Source organism: Cibotium barometz, chromosome 26 (assembly GCF_041138505.1).
Source record: "Cibotium barometz isolate CiBa-2024 chromosome 26, ASM4113850v1, whole genome shotgun sequence".
NCBI classification, from domain to species: Eukaryota; Viridiplantae; Streptophyta; class Polypodiopsida; order Cyatheales; family Cibotiaceae; genus Cibotium; species Cibotium barometz.
The window spans coordinates 46,620,871-46,645,167 of NC_141071.1; the positions used below are offsets into that span (position 1 = coordinate 46,620,871).

The 24,297-nt window shown below is 39.7% G+C and overlaps 1 protein-coding gene and 1 pseudogene across 1 annotated transcript; one reads left to right on the forward strand and one right to left on the reverse strand.

Annotated features, from left to right (window-relative positions):
* Positions 1-2,377: 2,377 nt before the first annotated feature.
* On the reverse strand, positions 2,378-5,639 carry LOC147624028 (uncharacterized; annotated as a pseudogene).
* Positions 5,640-11,630: 5,991 nt separating this feature from the next.
* Positions 11,631-13,300, forward strand: LOC147624029 (uncharacterized). The gene is made up of 6 exons (XM_086820843.1): positions 11,631-11,726; positions 11,811-12,030; positions 12,139-12,575; positions 12,675-12,808; positions 12,900-13,073; positions 13,231-13,300. Exons 1-6 carry the CDS (start codon positions 11,631-11,633, stop codon positions 13,298-13,300), a joined length of 1,131 nt encoding a protein of 376 aa, XP_086676969.1.
* The last annotated feature ends 10,997 nt before the right edge of the window (positions 13,301-24,297 follow it).

Here is a 24,297-nt window from a genome sequence, read left to right on the forward strand (position 1 = left end):
TGATGGACAGCAATAGCTTTGGAATCTCTTCAAGAGGCTGCTAAAGCTTTTTTGGTGGACATATATGGTGACACAGTGTACGCAGCAGTCCATGGCAAGAGAATCACCATAACTGACAAAGATATGCAGCTAGTTCTATGCATGCGAAAGTGGAGGGAAGATTATGGTGATGATGAGCCGCAGTTTAGGGTTTAGGATAATCTCATGTATATTTCATAATGTAATCTCATGTGATCATGATGTAAATGCTTTACTTAATGAAAATATTTTTTTTGATCCTTGCCAAATGTCTACTTGTATTGTGATTTCAATTTCAAATTAATGATCAAATATTATTTGTTGATTTTAATTTTAAATTAATGATTAAATATTATTTGTCGATTGCACGAATACAACAAAACTTCTAAAATATATTTTTATTAATATAGAAATTGTTACATCATGACATAGAAGTAAGTACAAAAACCCTAAACTTTGCGCATCTTAGAACTAGACTCAACAGAGTCAGTAGGAGGTTTAAGCAAAGGAATTACAACAAAATTTCCTTCAAGCTCGATCTGGATAGCATGAAGATCAATCTTCCTAGTGGCAAGGCCTAGGCTAACTAGTAAATGAATCTTCCCTCCACGCTGAGCTTTGAACAAGTATAGGAGCTTGCAACGCTTCACAAGCACCATCTTCTCTAAGCTTGATTTCACAGGCATGGACTTGAATGCAGCACCCTTTGTTGAAGCCTTGATCTTCATGAGAGAGACTTGTCCATCAGGGGAGTATACTTTGTGAAAGACAATAATATCTTGGAAGATTATGCCAATGTACTCCTTCAAAGCTGCATCCTAAACTCTTCCTCTGCCACCCCTTGTTCCACCAGCTCTAGATGCAAACTCATCGACATAGACAATTTCCTAAAGAAAATATTTGCATGCAAAAATAAAATATCAAAAATTATTCCAAAATACAATTACATGAAAAAAAATATTTTCAAATGAGATGAAATTATCTATGCGGGGCCTCAGGGGCCTGGGGACCCCACACATGTAATCTGGGATGCATCAGCTTGCTGTTAACAATCCAAAAATGGGATTGATCATGGTGATAGACAACGATTACGCAACATAATTAAGGTGGATTAAACCACACTAAAAACTCCATGAGAGAGAGAGGGAGATCGCACACTCAACACTCAATTCTATTGCTCTATTGCATTCACAATAAACCATACAATGATATAGGCTTTCTAGCCTTATCCCACTTTACATGTCATCATCCATGTGGCAACGCCTTTTCCACTCTTTTGGTCAACACTCACATACCATTTAATATTACATGTGGCATTCCTATCTCACCACAATATCTTGCACCTCTAGGGTGCTTACCCACATACACACAACACCACGATTACATCTCTCAACATGCCCTCTTAATCGAGGTGTTCCAAAACTCACCCATTATCCATCACCCATATCAATGTAGCATTGTAGAAACGCAATCGCTACCTCTCAACACTCCCCCTCAATGATACATTGGAGTGTCCATCAACCAAACATGTGTGCGCGTGTCTACCATCTTAGACACCTAGTCCATTCTCAGCCGACTCGGTCACAGTAGCGGAACCACCTGAACATAGAGGTTCAGGTGGAAACCAACCCATATGCATGCACCTCACACGTGCATCGCTCATGCACACATCACAACAACCATTTTGAGCTTCTCGGTGAGCTCGGGCAGGTTACCCTTATACCAATGGGTGATTTTAAAAAAAATACATATCTCATTTTGAGATTTTATCTACTTGGGTATGGCTACCCATCATCAACTGTGGGTGAGAATAAAAATTACAAAGTCTTTTTGGCCAAGCCTGGCAGGGAACCATGTGTGAACATCTTCTTGTGGAAAAAATACAACTCGGGTTTAACACCATATAAACAACTCTCAAACATAGTGACATTTTGAGTGTAAAACCACCCTTATATGGAGTGTGTACTGCTAAAGTTCTTTTATAACTTTAAGAAAATAAATTTATGCTTGCTATGCTGCAGTCTCTGTTGAGTGTTTTAATGAGCATCAAATGCATAACGCCAGTCTACTGCTTTGGACCCACTTCACACAAAGTCGTCTTCTTCATCCTCCCTCTCGACGAGTGCGTCAATAAAGCGAGCCGAGAGCAGTGAGCCGAGAGCAAAAATCACACAGAATACAAAAATAAGAGCAAAAATCACACAGAATACAAAAATAGATTATCCCCTTCAAGCGAGCAGATTTGTGCTTGTGCTGCTCTCTAAAACATTGACATAACACTGAACTTAATTATTAAATGACTGAAAACATTGACATAACACTGAACTTAATTATTAAATGACTGAAAACATTGACATAACACTGAACTTAATTAAATCAATCAATATAAGTGTGTTATTTATATAGCGCACAGAGTACAAAAAGTTTAATTGATATTCTCAAAATATTCTCAAAACATTATAAGTATATCCTATAATTGTTGTGGGTGGCTCCTCTGAGATCTTGTGAGCATCTCTTTCAAAATATAATTAGGAATCTTTGGCTGATGGATATGCATATTATTGTTCACATCCTGTCCAAGAATCATCAGGAAAACAAAGTAGATATGTTTGCAGGCAAGATATGGTTTTCTTTTGACCAACCTATCATTGAATTCTGCACACGAACATATTGGGTGGTTCTGAATGGTTACTTCAATGGGTAGGGCTTCTTTGTTCTGGATTTCCCTCACTTTAAATATTTCCTTCTGCCCTTCCATTTGAACATGTCCTCCCATAATTTCTACATTCATATCTAACGCAGCACTGATCTGTGCATATGCAGCTTTCGATATACCTTTTCGATAGGGGTATTTTTGCTTATCTTCCTCAAGAATTTTTTGCTTGTTTTGTTCACTCTCTTGAAGCAAACTATTTGGAATCTGTACACCAATCTCAAATCCAGCTTTTACTAAATCATGAGCTTCCCTGACTTTCAAAGTGTACCTGTTGCTATTGGCCAAACATTAGGAACACTTGCAGGTGGATGTAAGATTGTCTTTATAGGCTTCCAAGTGTGTCGAACATCATTATTACAGAAATAGCAGTACTTTTCTTTCCTCCAAGAAGATAATTGACAATCACTCCAAAAGCATGGTGCCACTTCTCCGCCTCGTAGCTTTCTGCTACATTTTTTTCCTCCTACCCAATGGTTACATTCTACTCTATTGAAGATCGGAATCCTGCGCAATGCCCACTTTGTCTGATGAATATCTTGCTCTAATGATTGAAGTGCTACGTCACCTTCTTCTGGATTTATTGATGCTTGCCCTTTTTCATGCTTATCCACTGTCACATAAACAAACTCTGGTCGGTGGCTAGAGCTCCCTACATTCCCCTCATGGACCTCATGAAGTGGACGTTTAGCTCGAATAGTCTTTTTCTCACCCTTGAAATTTATCCTGTTTGTAAACATTGGAGTGCCCATCACTGCATCATCAATTGCCCTTGAAGTAGCAGCTGGAGAAGGGCTTGAAGTTTGTCTGGAAAGAGCTCTCTCAATTAATATCTCTAGGTCAGGCCCTCCACCTATATATTTTCCTTCCATAAAAGCCATTTGACGAGCACACTGGAAGTAAGCATTGATGAGATCTGAAACACATGCATCGTACAAACTAATTTTATGTTTGTATCCTTCTCCTGCTAGCCAACTAGCATGCTTGGCTTCAGAGAGGTTCATCCGTGGTACCAGAGCATTTACAATAGGCTCACCATCCTGTTCATTGAAAACCCATTGCACAAAGATAAACCCAAACCAGTAGGTTTTTTAATTACTGCTATTGAATTAAGTTCATAGAAAAAAAAAACATACATAACATACCTTAATAATAAAATGACCCCAACGACTTGCTCTATAGTGCCACCAACTAAGCCAACTATCTAGCTTGGGAATGTTTCTGTCTGCTGCCTTTCCTGTTGCCCACCATGCACGTATCTTACGGAATTGCACTAAAGCATCCTCTTTGGTTGGTGCAGTCCTCCACCTCTCACACATTTCATTGTGTTTTTCCATATGTTGAGCATATATATACTTTTGTGTATGCACTCGAAGATTGTCCTTCCAATGAAAAAGGCAAGATCTCTCCTTTCCTACCATCTCATCTCCATTGTTATATACTGACCTAATAGCATTCCAATTTGCACCTGCTTCGTCGGCCATGAAGCCAAAAAAGTTTGCTGATTTCCCAGTATGGTCGATCATAACTGCATTCAAATTTTCCCAAAACATTATCTGTGCTGTCTCATCCTCCTCTCTAAACTCACAAGTTGCAATTGTGAGTAGCTCTCCAATCCTGCAAGAAGAGTATTTGGAAGATTATTGTATTGTAACAACTCAGTCGAACAGTCATTTCATTTTGAAAAGAGAATAAAAATTAAAACATACGTGTGATCATACACATGTGCACCCATTGTGTGCCAATCATTCTCCACTCGGTGTACATGATCAAAACAAACCCATGAATGTCGAAGGTCTCGATCCCCCGCAGCATCCATTCTATTGACAATATCAACGCCAGAGCCAGGGCCAGTTGTGGACATCTTGAAAAGATAGCACCTCTCATCACTTTTGGTTGCTTGCAAGGGAAACCTTGATCCGTGGAAGAACTGAAAGTGGCATTTTCTTTTTAACTCTAGGATAGCCTCAAATCCATCACCTAGTGCTCGACTTGTCTTTCGACTTTGCATTACCATCTGCTTCACCCTACATTTACCAAGTTGGTTAAGAAATTACATATATATATATATATATATATATATTCAATAGAGAAGAACTTACTTTTTGAGATTTATTAAAGATATTAGCTCTTGAGACATCTCCTGGAGTTCCCTCTCTGACATAAACTCTCCAATCACTTTATCATCGTCAGTGAAAGCCTTCAAAACCAACTCCCTGGCAACAATCATTTGTACCTTTCGTGGACCCGCATTATGGTCCATCTGAACAACACGAGCTACTAAGGCTTTAATGTTTCGCATAGATGCTCGACACATGCCTCTAGCAATTGTGTGTGTATGTTTCCCATAGTGAAGGAACAATCTACTATGGGAGTGATCTTTAGGCATAAAATAGTAGGCAGACACTGAACATGTTTTTATGCACATTGGAACATGCTTACAAAAGAAACACTCTAAGTTTCCATAACTTCCCAAAGCCAAACATCCTTCATTTGGGGATTTCAATAATTGGCCATTCCAATGGAGCCTATTCGGTGATTTGTTTCGAAATCGATAAGTGCATCTTTCATTCATACACTGGAAGGTACCCCCACAAAAACTCTTTCTCAAAATAAAAGATTTATTAGTTCTTGTTTGTGTCTGGGGTTTTGTCCATGCATTTCCTTCATATTTGTGCTCCATACCCTCCATGCCCTTCCCATCTAAAAGCTCATAAATGCAATTTTCTTCATACTTCTTAGGGAGCTCCTTGACTTTTCCTTTGAATGTGCATTCATTTATAATATTATGGAATATGTCATTGGGCGGCAAAGTACGAACAATTTGGAAGGCAGATACTGCAGTGTCAAATGCAGGATCACCTTCCTCAATGTCAATTAAATTATTTGCATGCACCACCTTTTCCATGTCCTCTTCATCCAAGTCACTAGGAAAAAAAAGTAAAACTCCTTCTTCTCTTTATATGTTATTTCTCATGCACTGTTTTGCCATTGCTTCTTATTAGGTTGCCATTGCTTCTTATTAGTTCACCCTCAAGCTGCTCTCAGACCACCCTCCTCTTAAGATACAATGGAGCTGCTCTGTCTTTCTATTTATATATTACTATCTCTAGTTTTCTCAACATTTTCAGAGGGTGATACCTCTGAAGAAGAAAATAGTGAAATTAGTGAAAATAGTGAAATGGCTCCAGAGGAGCCAGATACCCCACCCGCTGAATGGTATGAGAGCTACCATGATGGAATCGCAGATAGCGATTCCACCACAGAATATTCTCGGGGGACTGGTACAATTTTCCTTTCGAGGAAGAAGAAGAGGAAGAGGAAATACAAGAGGAGGAAGAGGAGGAAGATGAAGAAATGCCTGAAGAAATGCCCGAGCAGGAAGAGGAAGCAGAACATAAAGAAATGCCCATTGAAATGCCCGAGGCAGACACAGGCACAGGCTATGATGCAGATGCAGAGAACATCCCCGACTCCCACGGTGAGAAAGATGACAATAAGGAAGATAGGGATGATAGTGAAGAAGATGACAGTGAGGAAGATGGGGATGCATAAATTTCCCCACATAAATTTAAGATTTTGTCCTGCAATTTTTCTAGTAGGATTTTACCGATTTTGCCCTGTAATTTTCCCAGTAGGACTCCAACTAAATTTGCCCAGTACGTTTTTGTTTTGTAATTTTCCCCAGTAGGATTTTGTTTTTGTAATTTTGTACTGCAATTTTCCCAAAAGGATTTTGTTTTGTAATTTTCCCAGTACGATTTTGAAGTATAATTTGCACATTTTTCCTTGTACTACAGTGGTTTAATTTTTAGTGGTTTAATGTTCAAGTAAGCACAATAATATATATTCACACGACTTTTTAGTGGTCAAATGTGTACTGCAGTGGTTTAAGCAGTGGTTTAGACTTTTTAGACTTTTAGAAGAAGTCCTTTTAGAAATATTTACACGACTTTTTATGCACACGACTGTAATCTATTGGAAGACCACGACTGGAATACCTCTATAAAAGGGCATCCACATTGTACTCCCTAAATATATCTGCACAGTAACGTTGTACTCCCTAAATATATCGCTGAAGTACAACAACGTTGAAGATGAAGATGTCTGCTGCGCTCATGTTGCAACTCTCACCCTCACGACAAAGGGCATCACCTGCCCGAGCATCACCTGCCCGAAAGAGAGTATGTTCTTTTACGTTTTTTAAATGTGCGTTTTTTCCTTGCGTTTGTATTTTGTGTGTGGGGCCAAGACCATGAATGTCTACTGGCTCCTCCTCTTCATTGTATAGCTAAAGATGGCCACGTACTGGCACAAGATGGTCATTGTAGAGCTTTAAGGATCAAGTGCGCTGAGCGCACTTGATCTAGGAGGCCCCTACACAGGCATGTCTTGTCTATCCATGGAGGCATCCACATTAGCAAAAGATGTCTATGTTTTTATTAAAAATAAGGGCTCAACATGCCCATCAAAAAATTTAGACCTCAACATGGCCACTGTAGAGCTAAACATTGGCTTATGCTTTATCTGCAGAGCTAACATGGTTATTGTAGAGCTTCCTGGATCAAGTGCGCTCAGCGCACTTGATCTTGGAGGCCCTACACAGGCATGTCTTGTCTATCCATGGAGGCATCCACATTAGCAAAAGATGTCTATGTTTTTATTAAAAATAAGGGCTCAACATGCCCATCAAAAAATTTAGACCTCAACATGGCCACTGTAGAGCTAAACATTGGCTTATGCTTTATCTGCAGAGCTAACATGGTTATTGTAGAGCTTCCTGGATCAAGTGCGCTCAGCGCACTTGATCCTGGAGGCCCTACACAGGCATGTCTTGTCTATCCATGGAGGCATCCACATTAGCAAAAGATGTCTATGTTTTTATTAAAAATAAGTGCTCAACATGCCCATCAAAAAATTTAGACCTCAACATGGCCACTGTAGAGCTAAACATTGGCTTATGCTTTATCTGCAGAGCTAACATGGTTATTGTAGAGCTTCCTGGATCAAGTGCGCTCAGCGCACTTGATCCTGGAGGCCCTACATAGACATGTCTTGATCCAGTAAAAAAATTTACACCTTACATAGACACCTCAACATGGCTACTTACTGTAGAGCTAAACATGGCCACTGCAAAGCTATCTGGAGGCTTCATCTGCAGAGCCATTGTAGAGCTTCCAGGATCAAGTGCGCTGAGCGCACTTGATCCTAGAGGCCTTACATAGACAGACCTACATAAACATGGACCTACATAAACATGTCAACATGGACCTACATAAACATGTCTTGATCCAGCAGAAAATTTACACCTCAATATGGCCACTGTAGAGCTAAACATGGCCACTGCAAAGCTATCTCGAGACTTGCATGTGCAGAGCCATGACTATGCCATCATAGTCATTGTAGAGCTTCCAGGATCAAGTGCGCTCAGCGCACTTGATCCTGGAGGCCCTACATAGACATGTTTTGATCCTCAATATGGCCACTGTAGAGCTAAACATGGCCACTACAGAGCTATCTCGAGACTTCATCTGCAGAGCCATGACTATGCCATCATAGTCATTGTAGAGAATGAGTTTTTACATTGGCCATTAAAATCCAGATTGTAATCAATAGCAGTACATTATTACAAGCAGAGAGCTAAACATGGCCACTGCAAAGCTATCTCGAGACTTGCATGTGCAGAGCCATGACTATGCCATCCTTGTCATTGTAGAGCTTCCAGGATCAAGTGCGCTCAGCGCACTTGATCTTGGAGGCCCTACATAGACATGTTTTGATCCTCAATATGGCCACTGTAGAGCTAAACATGGCCACTACAGAGCTATCTCGAGACTTCATCTGCAGAGCCATGACTATGCCATCATAGTCATTGTAGAGAAGGAGTTTTTACATTGGCCATTAAATAAAAAAATCCAGATTGTAATCAATAGCAGTACATTATTGCAAGCACAGAGAGATAGAGAGAGGGGGACTTACATGCTTGCAAACACGCAGAGGATATTTGCAGGTGATAATTGTAGAAGAGGATAGTTGTAGACGACAGCTGCAGAGAATAGAGTAGAAGATAGTTGTAGAAGACGATAGCTGCAGAGGATAGTCGTAGAAAATGGTTGTAGAAGATAGTTGCACGAGTGTACCTTTCCTTCCAGCCGTTGCAGAGGAATGAAATCCTTTTTGGGAAAAGGTTTTTTCGAGCACTTTGTTATTAATGATTAGGAATTTACAGCCTTGAATAATCCGTATACTTTGTGCCAACCCGAGATTATTTTCAACCTTGAATAATCCGTATATTTTGCGCCAACCCTGCCAACCCATGATTATACAACCTTAAATAATCCGTATACTTTGTGCCAACCCATGCCAACCCATGATTATACTACCTAGAATAATTCGTGTAGTTTACTTTACTTTTTGTGGGAAGAGTTATATCTTTGAAAATGGACACCAACTCCCAACGTTATGTGACTAGATCTTCTTGTTCTCAAAAAGATTGTTGTTTTGCTGGTATGGATTCCTTACTACCTCCTTCTAAACGCTCCAAAAAATTACAGGCAAGAACAACCGAGAGGGTGTCTCGAGGATTGTTTGATGAGGAAGTTCAGAGTCAAGGCCAAGTGTTGATGGAGAATGATAGACATGAGAATGAGAGAGACAGGGATGACAGACAAGAAGAGGATGAGAGACAGAATGATAGAGAGGATGAGAGACAAGAGGATGAGAGAGAGGATGATGATAGAGAGGAAGATAGACAGGAGGATGAGAGAGAGGATGATGACAGAGAGGATGATAGAGAGGATGATAGAGAGGAGGATGAGAGAGAGCATGATGATAGAGAGGATGATAGACAGGAGGATGAGAGAGAGGGTGATGATAGACAAGAAGATGGGAATGATAGAGAGGATGATAATGAAGAAGAAGAAGGTGGAGACACATTGACAACTGAGACAAGAAAAACAGAGAGCATCAAAGCAGAAATTTTCGAAAAGATCCTTAAAACCTCTACTCCAACTGCATTCATCAATCGAATTAGAGTTAGATTCAGCACCCCCCCCCCCCCAAGATCCCCTTGTGTAGGCTTCTTCCAACAGAGGCCATAAGGAGACTATGCCCCAGTACTGATAAGAACCTTGGTCGAGCATTCAAGAACCTTGGTGGGTATCTTGAAAGCAAGGGGGCGTTCACGGTGTCCATGTTTGATTTGGATGGAGAGGAGACTCCTCTGACTAAAGAAACAACATTGTCATGGAGTTCAACATGGAGGGATGTGAATGGAACTTTTGAAGAGTCTCTCAGAAATATGCCAGAATGGGGACCGTTCATCCAGGGTAAAATGATACATGTACTGGATGGAAACAACCGCTATAAATCTTGGATGGATTTGATTGCTCAAGGTGAGGGTGATTTGAAATGTTTTTATCTATTTATACAATTTTATGTATGCATCTAATATAATTTTATCATCTTCTTTCCTTTTACTCAGAATTTCCAAATGACATCTCTAAGCATTGTCTGGTGGCCTGTGACTTTCTACAATTCGAGAAGGCTGACGTTGGAGAGCTGATGTTTTCTCTTTCCAGATTGAATAAGTATATGTTTTATTATTTTTCTCTTTTTTGCTCTTGGCATTGATTGCATGATGTTGCTTCAACTCTCTGCATTGGTTGTACTAGGATGCATGACTATGCCTTTGTACCAACAACTTTTGGGGATAGGCTCTTCCAAATAAGGAGAATTGGTGAGTCCGATAAGACTACCCTCCTTGCAGAGCTTGATGATGAGGACAAGGCTTGGATGGAGAATGAAATGAAAAAGTGCCCCACTCGTGGCAAAAAAAGCTGGTTTTCTGTTCCAATAAATATATTGGCATGGCTTGTGTTTAAGGTATGCAAGATATTAAAGGTGTGCAAGATCTACTTAATTATGCGAAATATGTTTAATGTATGCAAGAGTAATTTTGTAATTAAATGGACTCTGTAGGACGATATGGAGATGAAAATCGAGGTCAAGGCTAAGGGCATGGATGTAGACGGAAGGGCTAAGGTGATAAGAGAGGTAGAAATTCTGTATAAGAATAGGGTGGGAAAGTTTGCCCGCATAGCAGACCCTGCCAATGGAGAATACTTTTGGCGTGCTGTTTTGTCACTTCCTTGGCATGCAGCAAGGACCCATATTGCGACAGAAGAGAAACTGAACATGATTGGGGCTGCACAAGTTAGGGATGAAGATAAGGCATTCTTAGTTCGAATGTTGGATAATTCACAAGCTAGCATTCGAGAGATAGAGTACTTGCCTAAAGACAAAGCAAAAGCTAGAGAGTGGCTACATTCATTTGTGTTCTGGCTACAAATAAGTTCTTATGGCTCCAAGCTTCTAGAGGAGATTGAAAATTGTGATAGAATCTCCTTACCTTCCATTAATTCCTTTATAAACTATGTCGTCTTTCATCGACGAAAGTATTTCAAAAAAGCTTTCAGAGTTCATCAGGGGGATATAAAATTTAGCAATGATATGGACACACAAAAAGGGCTACGCTCTGCAACACATCGAGTTGTTTATAGGTATAAAAAAAACTTGGTCAATTTTATTTCTTCTCCTTATGCTTCTTGTATAGCCTATTGACTTTAGTTTTCCTTTCCATTTGGAATTTAGATGGCTGCTGAAAGAGGTGGATAGTGGTGTAGTACAGGCCATACCACCTCTTGTGTTGTTATGGATTTGCGAGGATACTCCACGATATATATATGCAGATCTGCACCTTGGGAGAGAGTGTTTTCTGTAATCATGGTCATGATGATAAAATGTATGTATGATGATAAAACGTATGTTATCTATTTTTGAAATGCATGGTTAGCCTCTATCAAGTGTTGAAAAGACAAGATGCCCCTGGTGGCTAGACATGGAGAGGTTTGTTGTGCCAGATGAAGAAATTCAATTACATGAGCAACACTTAGCTATATTGGCTAAGATGACCATAGTGGAGGGTTCTGATGAGGTAACCATAAGTTGTCTCTGATTTTTGCACGATGATAAAGTTTTTTGATGAGGTAATTTATAACCATAAGTTGTCTTTGTGCAGAGTATACCATTGACTGCATTACGTGGCTGCTCTACGAGCTCTCATGCCACATCTATAGCCTCTACATCTAGAATGCACCCTCTACCAGTTAACCTAGGGAGGGATATAGTGAGTCAAGCATTGGATGCAAATAGGAGACAAAGAGAAGTACATCAAACAACAAGTACTTCGGGCAATGTACATGTAGCCTCGTCTATGATCCAACCAGCACCTTTGAAAGGTGATATCATGCCGTTAACAGTAGTGTATGTTTATTGGGGTGATAAATATTTTTCTCTTACCAATCAATCTTCTTCTGTGTTTCTTCTTGCATTGTGGGAATTCGCAGGCATGGTATATGCATTCAATACCTCCATCGAGGACCTTGCAAGGGACTGTAAGAACATAGAAGGGCCATCCCCTCTATTCAAACATGTTTTGGAAGCCATGAATGTGCTTTGTAATAAAGGAAAAGTCCATGGGAAAAGGACTGACTATTGTGTGGAGATGGTGTTTGTAGACTTCCCCTCAAACCTCGTTGTTGAGGGTTGTTTGGGACACAGAGTGCCACCTTGGAATGTGGTTAGTGAAAGTCTATATGAGGCAACTTTTCAATTTGTAGACTTTTGTCTTAATGATCATGGCTTCATAACATGCCTTTATACAATGGAAGAAGGAGTGAAGATAGAGCATGAGGCAACATCTAGAGGATTTGTGGTCTTTCATCGACAAGTGGTCAAATGCACTCCACCAGTGGGAAAGAAGATGGGACAACTTGTAACAAAGGTAGCTGCACACTTCTCTTCTACAAAAATTCTTATGTCTATGTCTATTTCAACTTATAGCCTAAGGAATTCACTACTATTTGAATGGATTTCATTACAGGTTGCATGTCTTATTCTATCTGTTTTTGTACGCTCAAGTACACCAAGGCAGTATTTACGGATGTATGGAGATAAGGTGGAAGAGAAAAATCTTGGGAGTGAATTAGATCTGGAACAAGACCTCATTCAAGATATGTAAGGGATCGACTCTGGATCTGTGATTAAAAACAATGTCTATGTATTTAGGGTTTAGGTTTTTGGGTCTCTCATCTCTGTGTTTATGTAGTGTTCCTGAAGAGGATATGGTAAAACGAAAGGGAAAGCCTTGGAGAGGTGGTTGCCAAAGAGGGCAGAGGCTATGCAAGTACATAGTATCTCTCTTTTCAAAGACAAGGGATACTATTGTTGACTTGTTTGCTGGGACTGGAACTCTTGGACTTATTTGCAGCGGTCATGGAACGTAATGTTATTATCTTTGAAAAGGACCATCGCATATATAATAAGCTATTGGAGCCATATTCTACAAAGGTAATTCCCAAATTAATAAGACAAGGCACTGTTAATACCCCATAATCCTCTATAAATGCAATGTTCATTAATTTCTTACTTTTTTGCAGTTTGAAGAAGACTAAAGACATTTTGGATCTTAGCATTTTTTGTGAAGACAGAAGACATTTTGGATATTAGCATTTTTGGTGGATGTAGCGTGATATTTGAACTTTTTTTTAAAGACATTTAAAGACAGTTTTGATGTAGCATTTTTGGTGGATACAGAAGACATTTTATATATTAGCATTTTTGGTGGATGTAGCGTGATATTTGAACTTTTATTTAAAGACAGTTTGGATGTAGCATTTTTGGTGGATGTAGTAAGCCTGCTTTTATTTTGTGTCTTGAATACATTGTCTTGAAGGTGGTATGTCTTGAAGGTGGTATGGCATGTCATGTAGTAAGCCTGCTTTTTTTTTTGGTATGTCGTGTGTCATTCTTGCTCACTTTCAATGGATACATGACAAGAAACTGCTCGCATCTCGTATTGATTTGAAAATAATTTGCAAATTGGCTCGCTGCAATGGGCTCGCTCCGTGGCCACCCTCCCTCTGGACTTTTCTTCTGGTTTGGCTCTCTACTGCAGCTATTTGCCATAGCTAAGGCTTCAAGTCTTCCTCTCCATGGCTCTATACTCTTGGTCCATTTCTTGCGCTATTGCCCACCATAGCCAAAAGCTTCCAATTTGCTACTTGGCCGCTTCCCGGATTGTTTGCCATACTAGAGTATTGCAATAATCTTGCACTGTCATGGTAGTGAAAAACTCTCAAGTTCTAGAGCATGTTTTCTCCTCTGCCCTTTTAATATTTTAGCCACACATTTTGCAAGCCGAAAACTGGCAGATCCTTTTCCTCTATGAGCTCTTCTTCTTACTACAATTTTGCATCACCGCATACTTTCTACTTTTGTAAGCTTACCACAATCACAGACTAGGTTCTTTTTCTCTCTTGATTGAACCCATTACCAAAAGTTCTTTATACTTGATAACTTCATGCCATCATTTGAGCTCCTCCACGATCCTTTCATGATGTTACTTCTTCTAATCTTCTACTCACCATTCCTTGCTGCCACATAGGCTTTCATAAACCTCCAACTTGAGGTTAAGATCATCTTCTATGAAGACTCCTATGCTACGCTCCTTGCTTGATAATTGCTTAGCCTTTGATGGTGCTGGCACTTTGCCGGTTCTTCACCCAAGTGTCTATGTAGACCATCAAAATGGCCTCTTAATGAGCTCCCATTTGAGCTATAGATCTCAGTGGTTACCTGTCAAAGCCTTCAATTTGCAATTCTCTTTTGCTGCAATTCTTGTCAACGTAGCTCCTTCATTTTTTAATGCTTTTGCCTCCTCAAACCTCTTGAATAAGGTTCACAACTACCACCATCATGGCCACATTAAGCCCCATATTGAGCACGCAACCCATATGCATGTGTCTACCTTGCATGTGGAAATCTTCAAGGGTGCTTTCTCTGAGTTTTTCCCTATGAGAAATCATAGGTGCATACACATATGAAGTTCCCAAAACTTCCACCTCTTTGCTCATCTCCTTGAGAAACATTCACAAGTGCATCCTCTTCTTAATGCACACACATGTGAACTCCATTGAGTCCACCATCTCCCTTTCCATCATCTTGGCAGGCATGCACCTCCACACATGCTCTTTGCCCAAGTGCAAAGAACCAATGGATTCACAAATCCCAACAGCCAGCAACCCTTCAACATTGAGCATCCATGCTCAAAACCAAAACTTTGAGGTAAAACTTCACAAAACCAACCTTCTTGAGGCATAATCAACAGCATATCTTCTCTTGGCAGCTTCTCCTTGATGACACCGAAGATTCATAGTCTTCATACTTGCTAAAATCTCCATTTTCAGCTTCTTTGATGATGAGCAAGCTCTCCATGTTGCAAAACTCCCATTTGCAACTCTCTTGGGTAGCTTCTATGATCTCCAAATCTCCATGAACATAATCTCTCTCCAAATGCAAAACTAATGACAATGAGTGTGCTAATTTTTTTCATAATAAACTGAAAATAATGCTTAATCAAAGAAACACACAAACAAGCTAATATACATAATAATCACCATGACCAAGAGCCCACCCAAGTTTTGATACCATGAAAAGATGCAGGGGAGAAGAGAGCTTGAGCTCTTGCAAGCACACACACACTCACAAAACCCTAAAAGAGAACACACAAGGTGAGAGGCTGAAAATCTTCTTCTTCTTCACACAACACTCAACACACCATATACAAAGATAAGAGTACACCCAACATGAAAAGGTACTCAACCAAATACATACTAGGGTTCTCTATAGTGTGAACCCAACTAAATGAGCTGGCGCTATAACTATGCCAGTCTCTAGAATGGCTGTTACACAGCCTGTCATCCCACTGGCCGCATATCACCCATGATCTCACCAACCATGCCAGTGGTGTAAGTGTGGGGCCTATCCCCCAGGCGGGTCATCAGTGTCCACCGCCTCACTAGATGAGCTCGATATCTCAACACTCCCCCTCGAGCTCAACTCCATCTCATGTACACCAAGCAAAGCCCTGAATCTATGGAGCTTCTCTGTACCCAATGCTTTGGTGAATATGTTAGCGACCTGATCTTGTGTGCTGACATAAACAAGGTCAATGTCTCCTACCAAAACCTTCTCTCTGACAAAATGGTAGTGGACCTCTATATGCTTCGTGCGAGCATGAAGAACTGGGTTCCTCGCCAACTGCATACTACTAATGTTGTCACAGAAAATGACAACTTGTCTATCCACTGAGACCCAAATCTGCAAGTAGCTTTCTCAACCAAGCTACCTCACATGCTGCCATAGCAGCACCTCTGTGTACTCGGCCTCTATACTGGATAGAGCAACCGTAGGCTGCTTCTTGCTACTCCAAGTCACAGCAGCACTCCCCAAAGAAAACATGAATCCACTAGTAGATCTTCTATCTGAGATACTACTAGCCCAATCAGCATCTGTGTACCCATGTACACATAAAATAGTCCACAATGCAAAGTAGACCTCACATACCTCAGTATGCATCTCAATGCATCCAAATGTGGCTTCCGAGGAACCTACATAAACTGACTTACCAACCCAATAGCATAGCTCAAATGTGGCCTGGTGATCGTCATGTAGATCAAGCTTCCTACTATGTGCCTATACAAAGTAGGATCCTCCAAAATCTCTCCTGAATCTGCACTCAACCATTCTGATCCAATGGCACTGAGATAGGCTTACAGCCTATCATACCATACTTGGACAACATGTCCAAGCCATACTGTCTCTGCACAGTAATCCAATACCATGTGGTGACCTAATCACCTCAATGCCCAAGAAATATCTGAGCTCCCCCAGATCCTTTATCTCAAACTTCTATCTAAGCAAGATCTTTGCATCAAAGATCTCTGCATCATGGTCCCCTATAATGATCAGGTCATCTACATAGATGATAGCAAGCACAACCCCTCTATCAAGGGTATGTCTGTGGAGAAAAAGAGTATATCTGTGAATGACTATGCATTGAAGATCAAGGGTATTGTGGAATCCCTTGCATCTATTGGCATTTCAATAGATGATGATGATAAGGTGGAAGTCTGTCTACATGGTCTCGGGCCACAATACAAGGCGTTCAAGATATCTATTCAGACTCAAGAAAACATTCCCAATTTCACAGATTTGTTGTCTATGTTGATTATAGAAGAGAAGAGCTTGGGTGAAAACCAACAGTCTTCACAAAACAAAAACAGTTCAGAGCAACAAGCCTTCTACACAAGTTCAAGAAGAGGACGAGGTAGAGGAGGCCGTGGACACGGCCAAGGAGGTGACCGAACAGGTAATCAGAATTATGGCCAACAGCAGCAACAACAACAGTCCCAGAATTCACAACAACAACAACAACACGCAGGTGGAAGAGGCCAATTCAGAGAGGCAGGGGGAGTCAAAGAGGTCGTGGAAATTGTCAAAGGCAGTATAATTATACACGTGGATTCTTTTATTGTGGTAAGCCTGGACATGTGCAGGCAGATTGTTATAAGAAGCAGGCTGACATGCAAAATGGGAAATTAGAGAAAAACAACTATGCATCCTCGAGCAGAAACAATGAGGATAATGAAAGGTTGTTTGTTATGCAGCATGTTGTTAATGCCATGTTTGAAAATGTTGAAGCAGCACATAAAGATGATGTATGGTACGTTGATTCAGGTGCTTCGAACCACATGACAAGTCATGGGGAGTGGTTCAAGGAGATGAAAAACCTTGAAAGACCAAGTTTTGTGGAAATAGGGGATGACACTGCTCATCCAATTGCCCATGTTGGAGATGTGCCATTGTCTATGCAGGATGGCAAAGTGTGAAAAGACGCAGGGGAGAAGAGAGCTTGAGCTCTTGCAAGCACACACACACTCACAAAACCCTAAAAGAGAACACACAAGGTGAGAGGCTAAAAATCTTCTTCTTCTTCACACAACACTCAACATACCATATACAAAGATAAGAGTACACCCAACATGAAAAGGTACTCAACCAAATACATACTAGGGTTCTCTATAGTGTGAACCCAACTAAATGAGCATGCGCTATAACTATGCCAGTCTCTAGAATACACCCAACATGTAAAGGTACTCAACCAAATACATACTAGGGTTCTCTATAGTGTGAACCCAACTAAATGATCATGCGCTATAACTATGCCAGTCTCTAGAATGGCTGTCAGACAGCCTGTCATCCCACTGGCCGCATATCACCCATGATCTCACCAACCATGCCAGTGGTGTAAGTGTGGGGCCTATCCCCCAGGCGGGTCATCAGTGTCCACCGCCTCACTAAATGAGCTCGATATCTCAACACTCCCCCTCGAGCTCAACTCCATCTCATGTACACCAAGCGAAGCCCTGAATCTGCAGAGCTTCTCTGTACCCAATGCTTTGGTGAAGATGTCAATGACCTGATCCTGTGTGCTAACATAAACAAGGTCAATGTCTCCTGCCAAAACCTTCTCTCTAACAAAATGGTAGTGGACCTCTATATGCTTCGTGCAAGCATGAAGAACTGGGTTCCTGGCCACAGCACCCTCTAGGCATGCCAACTGCCAACCGAAGGCTGGCGAGGATGGCCCTTTCCTCGCCAGCCTTCGGTTGGCATGCGTGGAGGGCCCTGATGCATCCCAGATTACATGTTTGGGGTCCCCAGGCCCCTCATGCAGATTCAGGGCTATCCTTGCCAGCCTTCGACTAGCATGCCTGGAGGGCCGTGATGCATCCCAGATTACATGTGTGGGGTCCCCAGGCCCCGCACCAAACTTTTCAGGAAGATTTTAAAAAAAAATTACATACCTTCTCAGCCTCATCATTATGTTTTCCATCCCCGATGCATCTAGGTCTGCTGCCCCAGGGATCACTCTATCACCATGTACTGGGTCCGAGAGGTCAATGCGTGGTCGAGGTCCAAAGAGCTCCTCCTATAGCCTCTCAAATTTTGCATCTGAGATATCATACTCAGGAGCAGCTTCTGTAGCACTTCTTTGGATGTGGATGATTGCAAAGACATCATCCATGCTCGTGCCATCGTAATTGGCCAATCTTAGTTACTTATGGAGGGACATCCACAGTGTCAAAGTGAATGAGGTCTTCATCAACATCACAGACAAGGTGGCAGTAGAGCTCTTCCTCCCTCAAATCCAAGACCTCAAGGACATGTTGCATGAGCAAGTACTCAACACCATCTATAGTGAGATGGCACTCAATGATGCAAGTTTTGCATTCTCAATAGGATGGACTACCTCTCTTGGTGGATAGTCGACAAGTCCAAAGACAAGCTACATACCTCCTCTTCTTTCTTATCTAGGAATGTCTTCTCTGGCTCCTTCTCTTCATAGGTGAGAAGAGGCACCACTGGCTCCTCATCATTCTCCTCTTAAAAATCAGAGCATAATATATAAATAGCAAAGGCAATATCCCGCTCGTCGATGAGATCGATCGGGTTTGCCTCCTCAAAAGTGAGGGGCACAGAGGTAGATCGGAAGGGGGGGGAACATGTGCAAGTGCTCTTTGCACAACATTTCTATGGTTGTCACCACTCTTCATGGAGAAGAGAAACTCTAGGGGTATCCACCGAGCAGTGGAGTCAGGGATAAAAAATGTGATATCTTCACATCTCGGGAAAAAACATGCAAGCACTAAGCTATCGGGCTCTAGAGTCCTAAATATAGTCTCTATCTCAACACTCTGACAAAACCTAGGGTAAATCTGTTCCCACATCTGACCGTTAACAGGTTTCACTCATCCACTATGCGAACGCATCATGGATGAGAAGCCATGGTGAAGGCGTAAAGGGAGCAACAAGCAAGGTGGATAGAAAGTGAGAGATAGAGAATGCAATAGAAGTGAATGAAAATAACTTCTACTTATACTTATAAATAGAAGTTTATATATTATTTCATTAAAACTTTAATAAAGTAATATATATTTTATTAAAATTTTAATGGAGTAATATTTATTTCATTAAAACTCATGAGGAGGTGATGGCACTCAATGAAGCTAGTGGTGGGTCATGACTTTAGGTTTCGTAAGACTAGATGGATGCAATTTATACTTATGTTTATCATTGTACTTAAAATATCTATAAACTTATATTTATTTTAATACCTTATGTTTATACTTTAGTAAATAAAGAACACTTCAATAAAATATAATAAATAATAAATCATACTTCTATTTCTTGTTACATATTATTATTATTATTATTATATTTTATTATTTAAAAAGTTACTTATATTATTATTTTCACTTAAATATATACTTAAAAATATATTTATTTTTATACTTATATCCATAGACTTAAAATTAATGACACTTCATTAAAATATAAGAGACCATAAATCATATTTATATTTCTAGGATAATTAATTATATTATTGTTTACACTTAAATATATATTTATACTTATATTTATAATTGTACTTACTTATACTTATCTTTATTTTCTTACATATTAATGGGTTCGAAACACAGTAGACCTAAAAAAACCACTACAATTTATGAAAATGAAATAAAATAAAATTTACAACACTTTTAGAGAAACAGTTTTTAGTATTCAGTGTTCACTTGAAAGAATAAGAATTACATGGATTTTACAATTTCAAGAATGTGTGGATCAACACACTGCTTGCATGTTTTGCAATGTTCACTTCGACTCCCAACGTTCCTACCATCCAACTTAAAATAAAAATTACAAGGGGGATCATTGGACATGAGTTGGATTTCCTGCCTTAGAAAACTAAGGGGCCAATAACTTTCTACATTAACGCTAAAAGGTTTATGACCCTCCCAAAGAATATTCACATCAATGAGTGCTGAATGCGTGCCATCTTGCATGTCTTGGTCCAAGCTGAGCCACTCCCCTCGTAGAAGTCGCCACCTCCTATACTTGAAGGCGAATGCACAAAGTGTGTCTTGCAATGAAGTACCTATCATAAAAAACAAACAACCAACATAAAAACATAAAAACAAACAACCAACATAAAAACATAAAAACATAAAACCAACAATCAGTGTCTTGCAATGAAGTACTTATGAATAAAAACTATCAACAATCCACATACACAGTAATTCTGTAATCTTACCTAAAGGTAACATCTGACACAGTAATTCTGCACTCAATGATATCATCATGGTGAGTTCTCTTGAGATGCCATGACTCACCCAGTAATAACTGAGTCATCCAATCCTCAGATGGGCACTTGTGTTGATAAGTAATCTTAGTTTTCTTAACTACTTCACAGGATCCAAACAAATGTGCAAACAAACCAAATGGTACAAACCAACCTAGATGCACATCTCTAGAGCCTATGGATGGTAAGGTTGAAAGAAGGCTTGTTTTTTACTAGTGGACAACAAATCTCTGTCAATCTATTGTCCAAAGGGTAAAGCAAGGTGGAAAACCATTAGTGGGTTTGTAAAAACCACAAAAACACCTTTAATCTCACTAATCCTCTTCATAATCCGTCTGTACGAATCAAATCAGTACGAATCGAATCAGCAAGGGAAGGAGCATAGAGAGCCATAGCAAGATTGCTAAGCTAGTGGAAGTGTCGAAAATCTATCATGGAATGCTATGGAAATCTCTCAAGTCAATCAATTTGTTGATTTTTTTCCAAATTGTTTTTTCTTAAGAGGAGGCAAATTTGATTAAGTATTTGATAAATTAGAGAAAGAAAGGATTGATTTGATGCAAATATACTAAGGAAATTGATTTTTTTCAACCTCTTCACCTCCAGTTGATGGGGTGACCACTTGCATGATGAATTACCTTGTATTTTTTGGCCGGGTGCTACATTTCTAGCCCCCATGGCTATAGCTACAACTTAATCAAGCTTTTAAAGCTTCCAAAGGCTAGAACATAGTCCAAAAATAGTTTTTTTGCTCCAAAAATTCAACAAAAAGTCTAGTTAGTTGCAAATCAGGTTTCTAGTACATATGAAATTTCTAGAATTTCAAGATCTTTTTTGGTCCAGAAAATCAATTTTTTGGCTCAAAATTGCTATTTTTGAGCTTTTGGAGCTCTAAAAATTGCCCAGAAAACTTCTTATTTTTTTTTACAGCCTCTACTACAATTTGAAAAAAGTTTCCAACAACTCATACCTCTCTGGTATAGCCTCTACAGTTCAAATATATGGATTCGAGAGCTAATTTTGGTCTCGATTTCAACTATAACGCCACCAACAACCCTATTAATGATGATATTAATGCTCAGGATGCAGATTTTTCAAATTCTCCTCTTTCACAACCCTCAATCAAAGAGCAACTTCATTTACTTGAGCAACAATTACTTGACGAATGCCAATGACACTTTGATCTTAAAGCACATTTTAATGGTAATGAGATTTCTACTTTCGATTCTGAAGATCGCCACCATATCGCCAAGATTATCAAGGCCACTTTTGATGCACAGGCTATGAAGAAGGACAATAAGATTAGTCCTCATACTTTTTATTTTATTAAATTTGATGGAAAAAAGGATACTCGTCTTGTTCTTTCTTGGTTGAGTCAACTAGATGATTACCTTTTCAAAAAGTCTTTGTCCAAGAAAGACAAGATTAAGTGTGTGGCAAGTCACATAGTTGATCGTGTCTCACTTTGGTGGAATGTACTCCACAATAGTCCCGACAAACCTTCTACTTGTTGGGAGGAATTTCAACATAAGGTGAAGGCTAGTTTCTTGCCACCGTAGTTCCATCTTAAGGCTCGTCAAGCATGGGATACTTTGACTACGACAGATCGAGAGACTATACCACAATACACTAACAAGTTTTGGCAAACTCTTCTACAACTTCGCATGCTTGAAGAGGTTCCCGAATCTTCTATTCAACGAAGATATGAATCCAGTCATCTTGAGGAATCTACTCAAGCGGAAGCCAATATGTTTAAACCCACTTCTCTTGATGAAGCTATTTCCTTAGCACACGATGCCGAACGCAAATGGGGTTTGTGTAAGCCTCAACGTCAACTTAATTCTCCCTTACCAAGCAATCGATAAACCTCGAGCTTCAACAACAATCGACAACCCTTTCTGCGTGCTTACAACGCTTCTAATGCTTTTCGTTCTTTTAATAGCTATGATGTTAATAGGAAGCCTTGGGTATCACCTAGTAATACACGCAATAATCCTCCTTAAAATGTAAAGACTAATAGTGAACAAAGCAATGTAATTCATCCTAATCCTATTAGTCACAAAACTAATACCTCCATGAAGCCTCAACCTACATGCTACAAGTGTAACAAGCCATGGCATTTTGCTAATCATTGTTGGGTGAAGAAACCAATTTCCCAGCTTCACAGCAAGTGAAGAGGTACCTCATGGACGATGGTGACTATGCCCTATATTGGTATGAGGAAATGCTACAAGATGAGGGTAATGCCAACCAAAGCAATGTTCTAGGTAGCCCTATTTCCCCTGAATCTTTTCTTAAGATGAAAGGTAACATTCATGATCGTGATGTTGTCTTGCATGATGATGGTAATACACATGATTTTATTTCTAAATGTGTTGTTAGGAAGTTGCAATTATAGAAACACATCCTTCTTTTTATAAGGTTAAATCTGCTTTTTAAGGCACATGATATAATGGCACTAAAGAAATTAGACAACTAGAAATCACCATAGGTCCTTATAATAAAGAGAAGAGAGACTTCTTAATTGCACCCTTGCACACTAGTGATGTAATTTTAGGCAAGCCTTTCCATCATCAATTTAATCCACATATAGATTATGCTACACACAAAATGCATCTCAGGGGCATAACAATGAGAAATTAACTCTTGAAAGTGATAACACGCATGAATTATATCCATTGTTGTCTCATACTCAAGATAAACGTGCATTAAGGAAACATGACAAAGCTTTTCTTGTTTATGTGCATGAGATTGAAGTAGTTAAGTCTAAGATTTCTTCTAATCATCAATCTTTCCTAGATCAATTTAAAGACTCTTTTGCAGATGACTTACCCCGAAGACTACCTGCCTCTCGTCCAGAAGACCATACTATTGAGATTATCCCTGGTAGTCAGCCACCTCATAGAGCCCCTTATAGACAAAATCAGATTCAACAAAAGGAAATTCAAAGGAAAATAGAAGAAATTTTAGACCGAGGTCTTATTTTTCCTAGTAGTTTCCTTTTTGGAGATTTAGTAAGCAAGCATATATTCATTGCATGTAAAAAAACATTGTCTACATATCAAGCTGCTCATCTTTTTATAAAGAATGTTTTCACACATCATGGATTGCAAAAGGTGATTGTTTTTTATAGATATTCTAGATTTTGTAATCATTTTTGGATTGCCTAATTTTCTAACCTTGGCTCTAAAAGTGATTTTACTTCTGCTTTTCATCCTGAAATTAATGGTCAAACTAAAGCTACAAATAGTATAATTTTAGATTTGCTTAGATCTTATACTATGTCTAGACAAGGTACTTGGGATCAGCACCTACATTTACTCTAGTTTTCTTATAACAACACACCACACTCAGCTCCCTTTCAAATAGTGTATGATGGTACAAAATTCCCAACACCAGCTTCTCGACCTTCACACAATGTTCCCCAACAATGGATGACTTTATTAGAGACCATACCCAC

What these genes read in the sequence shown, in the direction of transcription:
- LOC147624029 (XM_086820843.1), top strand. Translation starts at nt 11,631, where the DNA reads ATGGAGAGGTTTGTTGTGCCAGATGAAGAAATTCAATTACATGAGCAA. An exon ending in TAGTGGAGGGTTCTGATGAG is followed by an intron (nt 11,727 to 11,810) that starts GTAACCATAAGT and finishes GTCTTTGTGCAG; the next exon opens with AGTATACCATTGACTGCATT. An exon ending in ATTTGCAGCGGTCATGGAAC is followed by an intron (nt 13,074 to 13,230) that starts GTAATGTTATTA and finishes ACTTTTTTGCAG; the next exon opens with TTTGAAGAAGACTAAAGACA.